Here is a 14,804-nt window from a genome sequence, read left to right as displayed (position 1 = left end):
TGAGGAGCTGCAGCTCACCGCCGCCGCCCAGCATCACACGAGCGTGATACACACCACACATTGCCAGGCCAGGAAAAGGTCAAAACTCAAAATTCAAAGTATGGTTCCCACTGAATATACCACTTTTACCTCATTGTGAAATCAGGAAGTGGAGAAAAAACCTAAGTGAAGCCATCAGTAAGTCGGGGACCGTCTTTCTGAAAACTCTAAAGACTCCAGCAAAAATCTGTTAGAATAAATGAATACAATAAAGCTGCAGAAAATAAAATCAATGTATAGAAATCTGTGGTGTTTCTATACACTAATAACAAATGTCAAAAGAGAAATTAAGAAAACAATCCCATTTACAATTGCATCAAAAAGAATAAAATATCTAAGAATAAATCTAACCAAGGAAGCGAAAGACCTGTGCACTGAAAACCACAAGCATACTTCTGAGCTACAGTGGGATCAGTTCCAGAACACCACAATAAAGCAGATACCAGAACAGTCACACGGAATTTTTCACTTCCCAGTCCATATTAAAGTTACGTTTACATTACACTGCAGTTCATTCAAGGTGCAAACAGTATTGTCTTCAAAAATGTAAATACCTTAATTATGAAATACTTTATTACGAAAAAATGCTAACTATCATCTGAGCCTTCAAGTCATAGCAGTTAACATCAAAGACCAGTAATCATAGGTCATCAAAATATAATAACAATGAAAAAGTCTAAAATATTGCAAGAATTACCAAACATGAGGCAAAGACACAAAGTGAGCAAATGCTGTTGGAAAAATTGTGATATTAATTCACTCGTAAAAATCATTTTGTAAAAAAAAAATGCAGTATCTGCGACGTGTCATAAAATGAGGTACGGCTATTATACTTCTAAATTCTTATAGCTGGTCTTCAGGGGTGCTGGGAAGACAGGCCATACAACAGGAACACTCTCAGCCTGGCTGGCCTGGTAACCTTGCTTATGGTTTAAACTCACTTTTCTTCAAGCTGTAGACACTGAGGCTCTCTGAATTGCTCTAACCATCAATGGAAAAATGCTGCTCTTAACAGCTTTTCAAATCACAAGCTAGAGCTCAATACCAAGTCGGGTTTAGGTTGCCAAATGGAAGCTCAGCTGAATCAGGGGTGCTGACTGGCCTGAGTGCTACCTAACGAGGCTGAGGTCCCGCGCCAATGTTTCATACATACTACCTCGGATTCAGCAAGCAGAAAGGGGCAGGGCAGAAGAGAGCACAGCTGAAGAAGCCTGGTGCGATCGTAGCAGGAAGCTGATGAGGCAGCCCTTGCAAAGTTCCTCAGTGCAGAACATGCCAGCCTTCTCTGCCCACGGAGCACGTCATTGTTACACTGTATCTGTTTTTTATAGGTTATTTCATCTAATTAAACCTGTCAGCAGTGCTGGAGACTGCTGACCCAACTGCACCCTGAGAGCACTTCAGAGTAGGAGCCGGCCACAATCACCCTCCTCCGGAGCCCCGGCCAGCCCGTCTGTGGGTCCCCCAGGCCCTCTCTGAGATCTCAGCCCAGAAACCTCCGAGAGTTCCAGCACCTGAGCTCACGATCCCGTTCTGCTCGTGACCCCGCTCTCACCGAGGGGCAGTGCTGGGGGTGAGAATCCTAGGCGAGTGACAAGCGGGCACGGAGCGGTGCCTCACAGCAGCACACAGCTCCATCTAACAGAACGCGGTCAATTCCACGTACCCAGATCCACAAAAAGACGCTTTTCTCCCATGTCATTCTTCACTATTAAAAACGAAAGATCAGGACTGCTTTGCTGAGCCGACCCCAGCCTCCCCAGTTTCTCTGAATTCGATGTCTGGCTCTCTCCTACGTCGATATCTGTGGACATTTTACTAAAGCAAGTTCCTTGTTCACTTGGTGTTTCAGAAAAATGGGTAAATTCATGGCCCGTCGTCTCTGGGGTCATATCCTCATCTTCACTGGCAATTAAGTGAAAAGCAGGCTGCAAGATTTTTCGCACAAAATTACCTAAAGGAAAAATAAAAAGGTTAATCAAATTTTTTTCTGCAAACCATACCAAGATTGAGGCACAGAGCCACACATGGCAATTTTACGCAGCAGGGCTTCTATGTTTGATTTCTGGTTTTAAGGCTGAGTAGTTATTACAAATTGTAACACAAGTCTCCTGTGCGTCCTTCCTCTTGCGTAATCTTTAACTTTTTAAATTCCCTTTCACAAGGGAGCTTGTGTAACTTATGATCAAATCTCAGAAGGGAAGGTGAACATGAGATCTGTCACTGTTGCTAGTGTGGGCCTGGGTCTAATGCTCTGTCACCAAAAACGCACTCGGATGAATACAAACTGCATAGAGTTTACATTCAAATCAGTGACTGAAGAATTTTATTTATTAATAAAATAAAGCAAGGCTTATATGTGTGAACAGTGCTCTCCCAAGCTCTGCCATACTCTCCTGAAGTCAGGATGTCAGCAAATTTCTCAGGACTTGCTTCTGTCTCCTTTAGCTGCCCTGACATCCCCAAGAACCCGACATTCATAGCCGTCAGTTTAAGGGTCACGCTCTTCCTCCCTTCTTCTATGCGGCCACGAGCTGGGTTGTGGCCCAATAACTAAAATCCAGAACTAAAGCAAGTAAATACATTTATTGTATGTCAAGATTTATTCTAAGGGCTCTTAGTATCAGTAGTGATATCTGTACCTAGAAAAGATGGTATGACAATCCAGAGCCTCTTTAAACTTGCATATATTGTTTATACCGCAAAAGTCAAGTAAATAATTTGGTTAGGCTGTTTCCTGCATAACAACAGTGGACAAATGCACCACTACAAGAAAAACTAAATTTTAGTCTTTAAAGCTAGTAGTCTGGGTTTGTTACTTATTTACCGGACAGCTTGAACCCTTTAATTACAAGATACACATGCTCTAAGTTCAAAATTCTTCCTCCAAATTAGACTCAATTACTTTCTTAATCAAAGGAACAATTCACTACCTTGTATAACACTAAGCATCAAAATGAAAGCAAAAGCATTTGATGCTTGCAATCATATCAGACAAGATTATCTCTGGGATGAGGGAAACATATACTGAGTAAAAAAAAAAAAAAAAAATCATGATATATCAGAGGACAATAAAGCAAAAAATTGATAAGAGTCAATTTTCCTGGAAATGTACAAAAAATTACAGCTACTTGACACAAAGAATGCGTGGTTACTGAACCAGCTGTAATCATGATATATCAAAGGACAGTAAAGCAATAAATTGATAAAGTCCATTTTCCTGGGTATCACTTGACACTCCAGAAGGCGTGGCTGCAGCCTGGCTGTGAAGGCTGTGCTGAGCAGGTCGGGAGGCCTCTGACCTGTGGCACGGAGCCAACCAGGCCAGGCTGGGACCACGGAGGGGCCACCTTAACGCCAACACGGGCTCCACAAACAGCTCTGCCCTCTGCTGCCCTTCCCCGGCCGTGTCTCCCTCCCCTCCTCATTCACACAGGGACTGCTGGCTGGGAATAACCCAAAAGAACATATCAATCACAGAATGTCAGCTTCTGTGGCAGGCTGGCAGCAGAGTGCTTCAAGCAGACCAAATCTGTACATCCTGCTCACAGTCTGTGCTCTTACACCTAGCCTAATTCCTCTTTCCAAAAGGCTGACAACAGGGAACAGAAATGTCACCAAGAGATACACCGAGAGAGAGGAACCAAAGTAGAGAGCTGGAGTAATTTCATAGTCTCTGCACCTCTGGTTCTGGCCGCTCATAATGCAAGGGGATCAAAGCCTCAGATGGCACCCCACTTAATCACCTGGGACTGTGTCTCTCACTCTCGCCACTCTAGATTCCCACTGCTCCCCAAATTAGTCACAAACTCGTGTCTGTACTTTTGCTTATGTTGCTCTGACAGTAAAGCCTTTCTTATTTTAGTCTGTATGATAGAATTTGATTTCAAGCCCAGCTTGACTGTCAGCTGCCTTGAGAAAATCGCTGTAGCAGAGACTGATTATTTATCTGTCCAAGTTCCCTTCTCCCCTTCTTCCCCAGCAACAAATCTCAATCTTTAGCCTTGGGGCTAGGAGTCACAGAGCAGACTGTGAGGAGTAAGTAGGAACCAAAGAAATGTCCTGCTGAGGGTGTCCACACCGACAGCAGAGCCCACCTAACGTGCAGTCATTCATTCGGCAAATGTTACATCACTACTTGTATTTATGATTGTTATCTTATTAATGTTACTGATGAAGACATTATTACCTGATAAGATCTGGAAATACAATAGTGAGTAAGAATCAATCCATGCCCTAAGGAAACATTAACTAGAACAGAGAAAACAAAACAAAAACAAGAAATTACCCTGAAAGGCGGTGGCTGCTTTGACGGAACAGGTACTGGGTGCGCCCTGCAACCCAGATGCCACACAAACCAACGTCTTCGGGTTTGAGAGGTAACAGACACGGCTTCTCAGATGACAGTGCCTACACGGAATCTCAACAGACCAAGCGAACTGGCCAGAGTGAGGCGAAAACAGCGCAAAGCACTAGGAAGAGCGTGGCCTGGTGGGAGCTAAGTGAAGGGCGGACTAAGAAGAGCCAAGCGGTTAGAGACGAGGCCGGCGCCCGTGGGCCTCACCTTGCGAACCAGAACCTCTGCGCCTTTCCCTGAAGGCAAGGAATGATCCTGGAGCAGTTCGAGGCACACAGTGGTATGATCAGATCCCTCTCGCTGTCTGAGTAGGGTGGGTGAGTGAGAGTACTTCTACTCAGGTAACTGGGTGGACGCTCACAGCACTCAGATACACGTGCCCCAGGAGAAGGAGCAAGTCTGGAGGAAAAGATGAGGAGTGTGGCTAAAGACATGCCGCGTTTCAAGTGTATGTGGGGATGTCTAATGTGAGACCGATCTTGCCTGCAGATAAAGATTTGAGAGTCATCAACACACAAATGGGAACTGAAGCCATGATAGTGGATGATCATGAAGGTTATAGACAGAATGAGAAGGATAAGCTCAGATTGGATAATTACTAACATCCAAGGGATGAAAGCTTGGATATTAATAAGTATTGAATCTAGAGTACAAACTGAAGCAGGGCAAAGTCTAACAGTTTTGCCTAAAGAACACACTGCTCATAGCATACACCCTCTTCCAACAACACAAGAGATGACTCTACACATGGACATCACCAGATGTTCTTAACTGAAATCAGATTGATTAGATATTCTTAGCAGGTGAAGATGGAGAGGCTCTATTCAGTCAGCAAAAACAAGCCTGGGAGCTGACTGTGGCTCCGATCATGAACTCCTTATTGCCAAATTCAGACTTAAATTGAAGAAAGTGGGGAAAACCACTAGACCATTCAGGTATGACCTAAATCAAATCCCTGATGACTATACAGTGGAAGTGAGAAATAGATTTAAGGGACTAGATCTGATAGAGTGCCTAATGAACTATGGATGGAGGTTCGTAACACTGTATAGGAGGTGGTGACCAAAACCATCCCAAAGAAAAAGAAATGCAAAAAGGCAAAATGATTATCTGAGGATTATCTGAGCTATTACAAATAGCTGAGAAAAGAAGAGAAGTGAAAGGCAACGGAGAAAAGGAAAGATATAAGCATCTGAATGCAAAGAATAGCAAGAGGAGATAAGAAAGCCTTCCTCAGTGATAAAAGATGAAAACAACAGAATGGGAAGACTAGAGATCTCTTAAAGAAAATCAGAGATACATTTCATGCAAGGGAATGAAATGCAAGATACATTTCAATCAAGGGAACATTTCATGCAAAGATGGGCTAAGGACAGAAATGATATGGACCTAACAGAAGCAGAAGATATTAAGAAGAGGTGGCAAGAATACACAGAAGAACTGTACAAAAAGGTCTTCACGACCCAGATAACCACAATGGTGTGATCACTGACAGAGCCAGACATCCTGGAATGTGAAGTCAAGTGGGCCTTAGGAAGCATCACTACAAACAAAGCTAGTGGAGGTGATGGAATTCCAGCTGAGATATTTCAAACCCTAAAAGATAATGCTATGAAAGCGCTTCACTCAATATGTCAGCAAATTTGGAAAATTCAGCAGTGGCCACAGGACTGGAAAAGGTCAGTTTTCATCCCAATCCCAAAGAAGGGCAATGTCAAAGAATGTTCAAACTACCGCATAATTGCACTCATTTCACATGCAAGGTAATGCTCTAAATCCCTCATGCTAGGCTTCAACAGTATGTGAGTTGAGAACTTCCAGATGTACAAGCTGGATTTAGAAAAGGCAGAGGAACCAGAGAACAAACCGCCAACATCCACTGGATCATAGAAAAAGCAAGGGAATTCCCGCAAAATATCTATTTTTGCTTCACTGACTGTGCCAAAGCCTTTGACTGTGTGGATCACAGCAAACTGTGGAAAATTCTTAAAGAGATGGGAATGCCAGACCACCTTACCTGCCTCTTGAGAAATGCGTATGCAGGAAAAGAAGCAACCGTTAGAACCAGGCATGGAACAATGAACTGGTTCAAAACTGGAAAAGGAGTATATCAAGGCTGTATGCTGCCACCCTGCTTATTTAAACTACATGCAGAGTACATTACGCAAAATGCCGGACTAGATGAAGCTCAAGCTGGAATCATGATTGCCAGGAGAAATATCAATAACCTCAGATATGCAGATGACACCACTCTAATGGCAGAAAGCAAAGAGGAACTAATGAGCCTCTTGATGAAAGTGAAAGAGAGTGAAAAAGCTGGCTTAAAACTCAGCATTCAGAAAACTAAGACCATGGCATCCAGTCCCATCACTTCATGGCAAATAGAAGAGGAAAAAGTGGAAACAGTGACAGACTTTATTTCTTAGGCTCCAAAATCACTGCAAACGGTGACTGCAGCCATGAAATTAAGAAACGCTTGCTCCTCGGAACAAAAGCTCTGACACCTTGGAAGAAAAGCTCTGACACATCTAGACAGCGTATTAAAAAGCAGAGACATCACTTTGGTGACAAAGGTCCATACAGTCAAAGCTATGGTTTTTCCAGTAGTCATATACAGATGTGAGAGTTGGACCATAAAGAAGGCTGAGCACTGAAAAATTGATGCTTTTGAATTATGGTGTTGGAGAAGACTCTTGAGAGTCCCTTGGACTGCAAGGAGATCAAACTAGTCAATCCTAAAGGAAATCAACCCTGAATATTCACTGGAAGGACTGATACTGAAGCTCCAATGTTTTGGCCACCTGATGTGAAGAGCAAACTCATTGGAAAAAACCCTGATGCCGGGAAAGATTGAAGGCAGGAGGAGAAGGGGGCAACAGAGGATGAGATGGTTGGATGGCCTCATTGGCTCAATGAATATGAGTTTGAGCAAGCTCCAGGAGATAGTAGGGGACAGGGAAGCCTGGTGTGCTGGAGTCCATATGATCTCAAAGAATCAGACATGACTGATCAACTGAACAACTAGGGACTAAAGAGAGAAGAAATATCCAACTAAGCAAACAAAATGGGAAGATAATGAGTCCTTGGTACACAGCACACTAGGCCACTTGACCTAGTGTTACCCTACTCTAGCAATTAGACCTTGACCTTTATGCCAGTCCATTAACAGCTATGTTCATGCCTTTGCCCTTGGTACCCTTGAAATTGTCAGATAGTTGTTCTGAATGAATTACCTGTTACCTGAACTTCAGTCAGTCACCTGCTTGCCCTACCTCTGCTAAGACATACACTCAGGAGTTTGACCTTTATTCAGACCTTGGTTTTCAGTGTTCCCTTTCTGCCTATTTGTTCTCCTGTGCACTGATTTCACTTATATCTGGGCCTGTACCCCTAAATGTCCAGTCCTGGAATTAATCCTCTGGTTATACTTTCAGGGTTACACATCTAGACTTCTCCCCACCCTAATATTTGACCTGGAACAACAAACAAGGCTTCATGCGTGTGGCCTGGAACCCAAGCCCAGCCCTTATGTATTAAAGGATAAAGCAATGCTACAATGCTAAAGCAAAGGTCAGAAATCCCAATCTGAGGCATCGCAGGTAAGACCTGAATTGGGTCTCTCCTGCATTACCCAGAAAACTTCTGAAATGACTCTTCTTGGAATAAAAACCAGGCCCGTGGCACGCATGACCATCCCAGTATCCAAAGCAAGAGGCACCACTGCCAAAGATATCCTGAGTACACGAATCCATCTAAACTGTGTCGGGCACAGAAGGAAGTCTAGAACTAGAGGCAAATACTGAAAACATGAAAAATCATGATTGATTTTTTAGGACAGGTTAATTAATGACCATTAAAAATGTGACCAATACAAAACATTAAGAAGAAAGGAAAATATGTTTTCAATATAACTGCAACTTAAAAAAAAACAGTTCACTTACCAACATGAATATTATCTTTAAATGCCACATCATGGAGTTGAAATATTAAATGGCGGCTAAATTTTTCCTCCGTGCTAGAATCCAAGTTGAGAACATCTTCAGCTGAACAGTTAACTGTGTAAAACTCTTGAAGGGCTTTACAAACATGCTGAGAATGCAAAGAGAATTAGACATTATTTTAAATTTGTTTTAAACTTTTTTCATAAGCAAAATTCAAATCTTAGTACAAATAAACCTACCTATTTTGATATCAGATTACATAAAAATTTGTTGAATTACTTTATTGAAATATGCATATTTAAATTACTACACATTTATGTTCAAAAATTCATAGGCTCTCCGGATTAAAGGCCTCTCAAGATTCAAATAATTTACCTTATATGTTAATCTCCAAAATCAAAATAAAAATATTTTTAAGCAGCTCTTTAAATATTATCTATGAGTTAAAAAGTCACTAATTCTGTTGTTTATAATTTTAGTTTTCAGAAAGTTCCTCATGTACTGCTGCTGCTGCTAAGTCACTTCAGTCGTGTCCAACTCTGTGTGACCCCATAGACGGCAGCCCTCCAGGCTCCGCAGTCCCTGGGATTCTCCAGGCAAGAACACTGGAGTGGGTTGCCATTTCCTTCTCCAATGCATGAAAGTGAAAAGTGAAAGTGAAGTCACTCAGTCGTGTCCAACTCTTCAAGACCACTGAGCCCAAATCTACCTCCAAGAATAAGGCCTCCAGGGCTAGATAATGATAATAAAGACAGTTATGCATCACAGGAAAAGTAGCGAGTGCAGGGTCAGGAGGACACGACTAGAAATAAGAAAGACCAGAAACAATGTCAGGAAATGGGAAACAGGGAGTGAGCTGAACATCTAACGTTTCCAGTGTGATGCTGGAAAGGAAGCTCAGCAACCCCGGGAATGAGGTGAGGCCCGGAGCCCAGGAGGGGTCCCAAAGAAACAGCCGAAGAGCCGTGGAGAACAGGTCAGCAGCAGGGAAGGACTGCGGGAGCCCCCGCCCCGGCCATGGGAGCAGAGGGCAGCGGGGGCTCCTCCTGAGGCAGAGATCAAGCCTGGAGCCTTTGGAGTGGGAGCACTGACTCCAAGACCCTAGACTACCAGGACTAACCCTAGGGAGGATCAAACAGTGAGAAATCGCCAAAGGAAACCACTTAAATACAAGACCCAGCATCACCCAACCACCAGTAGCACCCTGTGCGGGACATCTCATCTAAACAACAAACAAAACGAAATACAAACCCAACCATCAGCAGACAGGATTACCACCTCACTCAACCTTGTCCATAGGAGGAAAAACAAACAAAAAAACAACAACAAAAAACTCAGCACAATCTCACCCTATAGGAAGCTTAGACAAACCACCAGACCAACCTCAGGAGGACAGAAACCGAAAGGAAGAAAGAATTCAACCATGAATCCTGGGAAAAGGAGATCTCAAGCACAGTAAGTTTAAAAAAGAAAAATGAAAAGGCAGAGAAATACTACACAAATGAAGGAACAAACTAAAAACACAAGTCCAAATAAGTGAAGAGGAAATAGGCAAACTACCTGAATAAGAATTCAGAATAATGATAGTAAAGATGATAAAAAAAACCTTGAAAACAAAACAGAGAAAATGCAAATATCAATTAACAAAGACCTAGAAGAATTAAAGAATAAACATACAGAGACAAAGAACACAATTACTGAAATTAAAAATACTCTGGAAGGAATCAATAGCAGAAATCTGAAGCAGAAGAACGAATCAGTGAGCTGGAAGATAAAATGGTGGAAGTAACTTTTGAAGAGCAGAATAAAGTGAAAAGAACTGAGGATAGTCTCAGAGACGTCTGGGATAATATAACACACCAACCTGGGAATTATGGGTGTCCCAGAGGAAGAGAAGAAGAAAGGGTATGAGAAAATTTTTGGAGAGATTATAGTTGAAAATTTCCCCAACATGGAAAAGGAAATAGTCAATCAAGTCCAAGAGGCACAAAGAGTCCCATACAAGATAAACCCAAGGAGAAACACACCGAGACACATAATAATCAAACTAACAAAGACTAAATACAAAGAAAGAATCTTAAAAGCAGCAAGGGAGAAGCAACAAGTAACATACAAGGGAAACCCCATACATTTAACAGCTGATCTTTCAGCAGAAACTCTGCAGGTCAGAAGGGAATGGCAGGACATATTTAAAGTACTGAAAGGGAAAAATCTACAACCAAGATTACTGTACCTGGCAAGGATCTCATTCAAAATTGATGGAGAAATAAAAAGCTTTTTTCAGACAAGCAAAAATTAAGAGAATTCAGCACCACCAAACCACCTTTACAACAAATGTTAAAGGGACTTATATAGTCAAGAAATACAAGAGAAAGAAAAAGATCTACAAAACCAACCCCCAAAAATTAAGAAAATAGCAAAAGGAACATATATATCAATAATTACTTTAAATGTAAATGGATTAAATGCTCCAACCAAAAGACACAGACTGGCTGAATGGATACAAAAACAAGACCCATATATATGCTGTCTACAAGAAACCCACTTCAGACCTAAAGACACACATAGACTGAAAGTGAGAGGATGGAAAAATATATTCCATGCAAATAGGAAGCAAAAGAAAGCTGGAGTAGCAATCCTCATATCAGACAAAATAGACCTTAAAATAAACAAGATTACAAGAGATAAGAAAGACACTACACAATGATCAAGAGATCAATCCAAGAGGAAGACATAACAATTACAAATATCTATGCAACCTATATAGGAGCACCTCAATACATAAGACAAACAGGAACAGACACAAAAGGAGAAATTGACAGTAACACAATAATAGTAGGAGACTTTAACACCCCACACACACCAATGGACAGATCATCAAAACAGAAAATTAATAAGGAAACACAAGTCTTAAGTGATACATTAGATGAGATGGATCTCATTGATATCTTCAGGACATTCCATCCAAATGCAGAATACACCTTCTTCTCAAATGCTCATGGAACATATTCCAGGATAGATCACATCTGGGGTCATAAAACAAACCTCAGTAAATTTAAGAAAATTGAAATCGTATCAAGCATCTTCTCTGACCACAATGCTATGAGACTAGATATCAATTACAAGGAAAAAACTGTAAAAAACACAAACACACGGAGATTAAACAATATGTTTCTAAATAACCAACTGGTTACTGAAGAAATCAAAAGGGAAATAAAAAAATTTCTAGAAACAAATGACAATAAAAACACGACAACTCAAAATCTACAGGATGCAGCAAAAGCAGTTCTAAGAGGGAAGTTTAGAGCAATACAATCCTACCTCAAGAAACAAGAAAAACATCGAACAGACAACCTAACTTTACACCTAAAACAACTGGAAAAAGAACAACAACAACAAAATTAGTAGAAGGAAAGAAATCATAAAGACCTAAGCAGAAATAAATGAAAAAGAAACAATAGTAAAGATGAATAAAACTAAAAGCTGGTTCTTTGAGAAGATAAACAAAACTGACAAACCTTTGGCCAGACTCATCAAGAAAAAGAGAAGAATCAAATCAACAAAATTGGAAATGAAAAAGGAGAGGTTACGACAGACAATGCAGAAATACAAAGGATAAGAAACTATTATGAACAACTATATGGCAATAAAATGGATAACCTGGAAGAAATGGACAGATTCTTAGAAAAGTTCAATCTTCCAAGACTGAACTAGGAAGAAATAGAAATTATGAACAACCCAATTACAAGCACTGAAATTGAAGCTGTGATCAAAATTCTCCCCAAAAACAAAAGCCCAGGAACAGATGGCTTCACAGGAGACTTTTATCAAACATTTAGAGAAGAGCTAATGCCTATCCTTCTAAAACTCTTTCAAAAAATTGCAGGAGGAGGAACACTTCCAAACTTATTTTATGAAGCCACCATCACCTTGATACCAAAACCAGACAAAGACAGCACAAAAAAAGAAAACTATGGGCCAATATCACTGATGAACATAGATGCAAAAATCCTCAACAAAATTTTAGCAAACAGAATTCAACAACATATTAAAAAGCTCATACACCATGACCAAGTTGGGTTTATTCCAGGGGTGCAAGGATTCTTCAATATATGCAAATCAATGTGATACAACATATTAACAAATTGAAAGATTAAAAACCATATGATCATCTCAATAGATGCACAAAAAACCTTTGACAAAATTCAGCACCCATTTATGATTAAAACTCTTCAAAAAACGGACACAGAAGGAACCTACCTCAACATCGTAAAGGCCATATACGATAAGCCTATGGCAAACATTATTCTCAATGATGAAAACTGAAAGCATTCCCCCTAAGATCAGGAACAAGACAAGGGTGTCCACTTTCCTCACCATTATTCAACATAGTTCTGGAAGTCCTAGCTACAGCAATCAGAGAAGAAAAAGAAATAAAAGGAAACCAGATCAGAAAAGAAGCAAAGCTCTGTTTGCAGAAGACATGATACTGTACATAGAAAACCCTAAAGATAGTATTAGTAAATTACTATAGCTAATCAGTGAATTTAGCAAAGTTGCAGGATACAAAATCAATACACAGAAAGCACTTGTATTTCTATATACTAACAATGAAAAATCAGAAGGAGAAATTAAGGAATCAATCAATGGTTGTTCACCATTGCAACAAAAAGAATTAAATATCTAGGAATAAACTTACCTACGGAGACAAAAGAACTGTACACAGAACATTATAAGACACTAAAAAGAAATCAAAGATGACATTAACAGATAGAGAGATATTCCATGTTCCTGGGTAGGAAGAATCAATATTGTGAAAATGACTATATTACCAAACAGAGTCTACAGATTCAATGTGATCCCTATCAAATTACCAATGACATTTTTCATAGATCTAGAACAAAAAATTGCACAATTCACATGGAAACACAAAAGACCCCTAATAGCCAACGCTGTCTTGAGAAAGAAGAATGGAGCTGAAGAATCAACCTTCCTGACTTCAGATTATACCACAAAGCTACAGTCATCAAGACAGTATGGTACTGGCACAAAATCAGAAATATAGACCAATGGAACAAGATAGAAAGCCCAGAAATAAACCCATGCACCTATGGATATCTTATTTTTCACCTTATTTTTGACAAAGGAGGCAAGAAAATACAATGGGGCAAAGACAGCCTCTTCAATAAATGGTGTTGGAAAAACTGGACAACTACATGTAAAAGAATGAAATTAGAACACTTCGTAACACTATACACAGAGATGAACTCTATTAAAGACCTAAATGTAAGACCAGAAACTATAAAACTCTTAGAGGAAAACATAGGCAGAACACCTGATGACATAAATCAAAGCTAGGTCCTCTATGACCCATCTCTCAAGAGTAACGGAAATAAAAACAAAAGTAAACAAGTGGGACCTGATTAAACTGAAAAGCTTTTGCACAGCATAGGAAACTATAAGTTCAGTTCAGTTCAGTTGCTCAGTCGTGTCCGACTCTTTGCGACCCCATGAACTGCAGCATGCCAGGCCTCCCTGTCCATCACCAACTCCTGGAGTTCACCCAAACCCACATCCATTGAGTCGGTGATGCCATCCAGCCATCTCATCCTCTGTCGTCCCCTTTTCCTCCTGCCCCCAATCCCTTCCAGCATCAAAGTCTTTTCCAATGAGTCAACTCTTCGCATGAGGTGGCCAAAGTACTGGAGTTTCAGCTTTAGCATCATTCCTTCCAAAGAACACCCAGGACTGATCTCCTTTAGAATGGACTGGTTGGATCTCCAACTATAAGCAAGGTGAAAAGACAACCCTCAGAATGGGAGAAAATAATAGCAAATGAAACAACTGACAAAGGATTAATTTCCAAAATATACAAGCAGCTCATACAACTCAATACCAGAAAAACAAACAACCCAATCAAAAAGTGGGAAAAAGACCTAAACAGACATTCGTCAAAAAGACATACAGATGGCTGACAAACACATGAAAAGAAGCTCAACATCGTTCATTATTAAAGAAATGCAACTCTAAACTACAATGAGATATCACCTCACACCAGGTCAGAATGGTCATCATCAAAGAGTCTACAAACAATAAATGCTGGAGAGGGTGTGGAGAAAAGGGAACGCTCTTGCACTACTGGTGGGAATGGAAATTAATATAGACACTATGGAAGACGGTATGGAGACTCCTTAAAAAAAACTAGGAATAAAACCACCATATGACCCAGCAATCCTACTCCTAGGCTTATACCCTGAGGAAAACCAAAACTGAAAAAGTCCCATGTATCCCACTGTTCATTAAAGCACTATTTACAATAGCTAGAACATGGAAGCAACACAGATGTCCACTGACAGATGAATGGATAAAGAAGTGGTGGTACATGTACACGATGGAATATTACTCAGCCATAAAAAGGAATGCATTTGAGTCAGTCCTGAGGTGGATGAACCTAGAACCTATTATAC

General features: G+C 40.6%; 1 protein-coding gene across 10 annotated transcripts in view; it reads right to left on the bottom strand.

Annotated features, from left to right (window-relative positions):
- PRIMPOL (primase and DNA directed polymerase) overlaps positions 1–14,804 on the bottom strand; it is a 46,502-nt gene that overhangs the window by 18,949 nt on the left and 12,749 nt on the right. For 9 of the 10 annotated variants that reach the window (XM_059882188.1, XM_059882187.1, XM_059882192.1 and 6 more), the window contains 2 exon segments: positions 8,338–8,485; positions 1,706–1,993 (listed from right to left, as the gene is read on the bottom strand). In XM_059882188.1, coding sequence (XP_059738171.1) covers positions 1,706–1,993; positions 8,338–8,485 — 436 coding nt within the window. 10 annotated transcript variants of the gene reach the window in all.

Source organism: Bos taurus, chromosome 27, assembly GCF_002263795.3.
Source record: "Bos taurus isolate L1 Dominette 01449 registration number 42190680 breed Hereford chromosome 27, ARS-UCD2.0, whole genome shotgun sequence".
Taxonomy (NCBI): domain Eukaryota; kingdom Metazoa; phylum Chordata; class Mammalia; order Artiodactyla; family Bovidae; genus Bos; species Bos taurus.
Note: the sequence above shows the minus strand (reverse complement) of the source record. Positions and strands in the feature narration are given on the sequence as shown.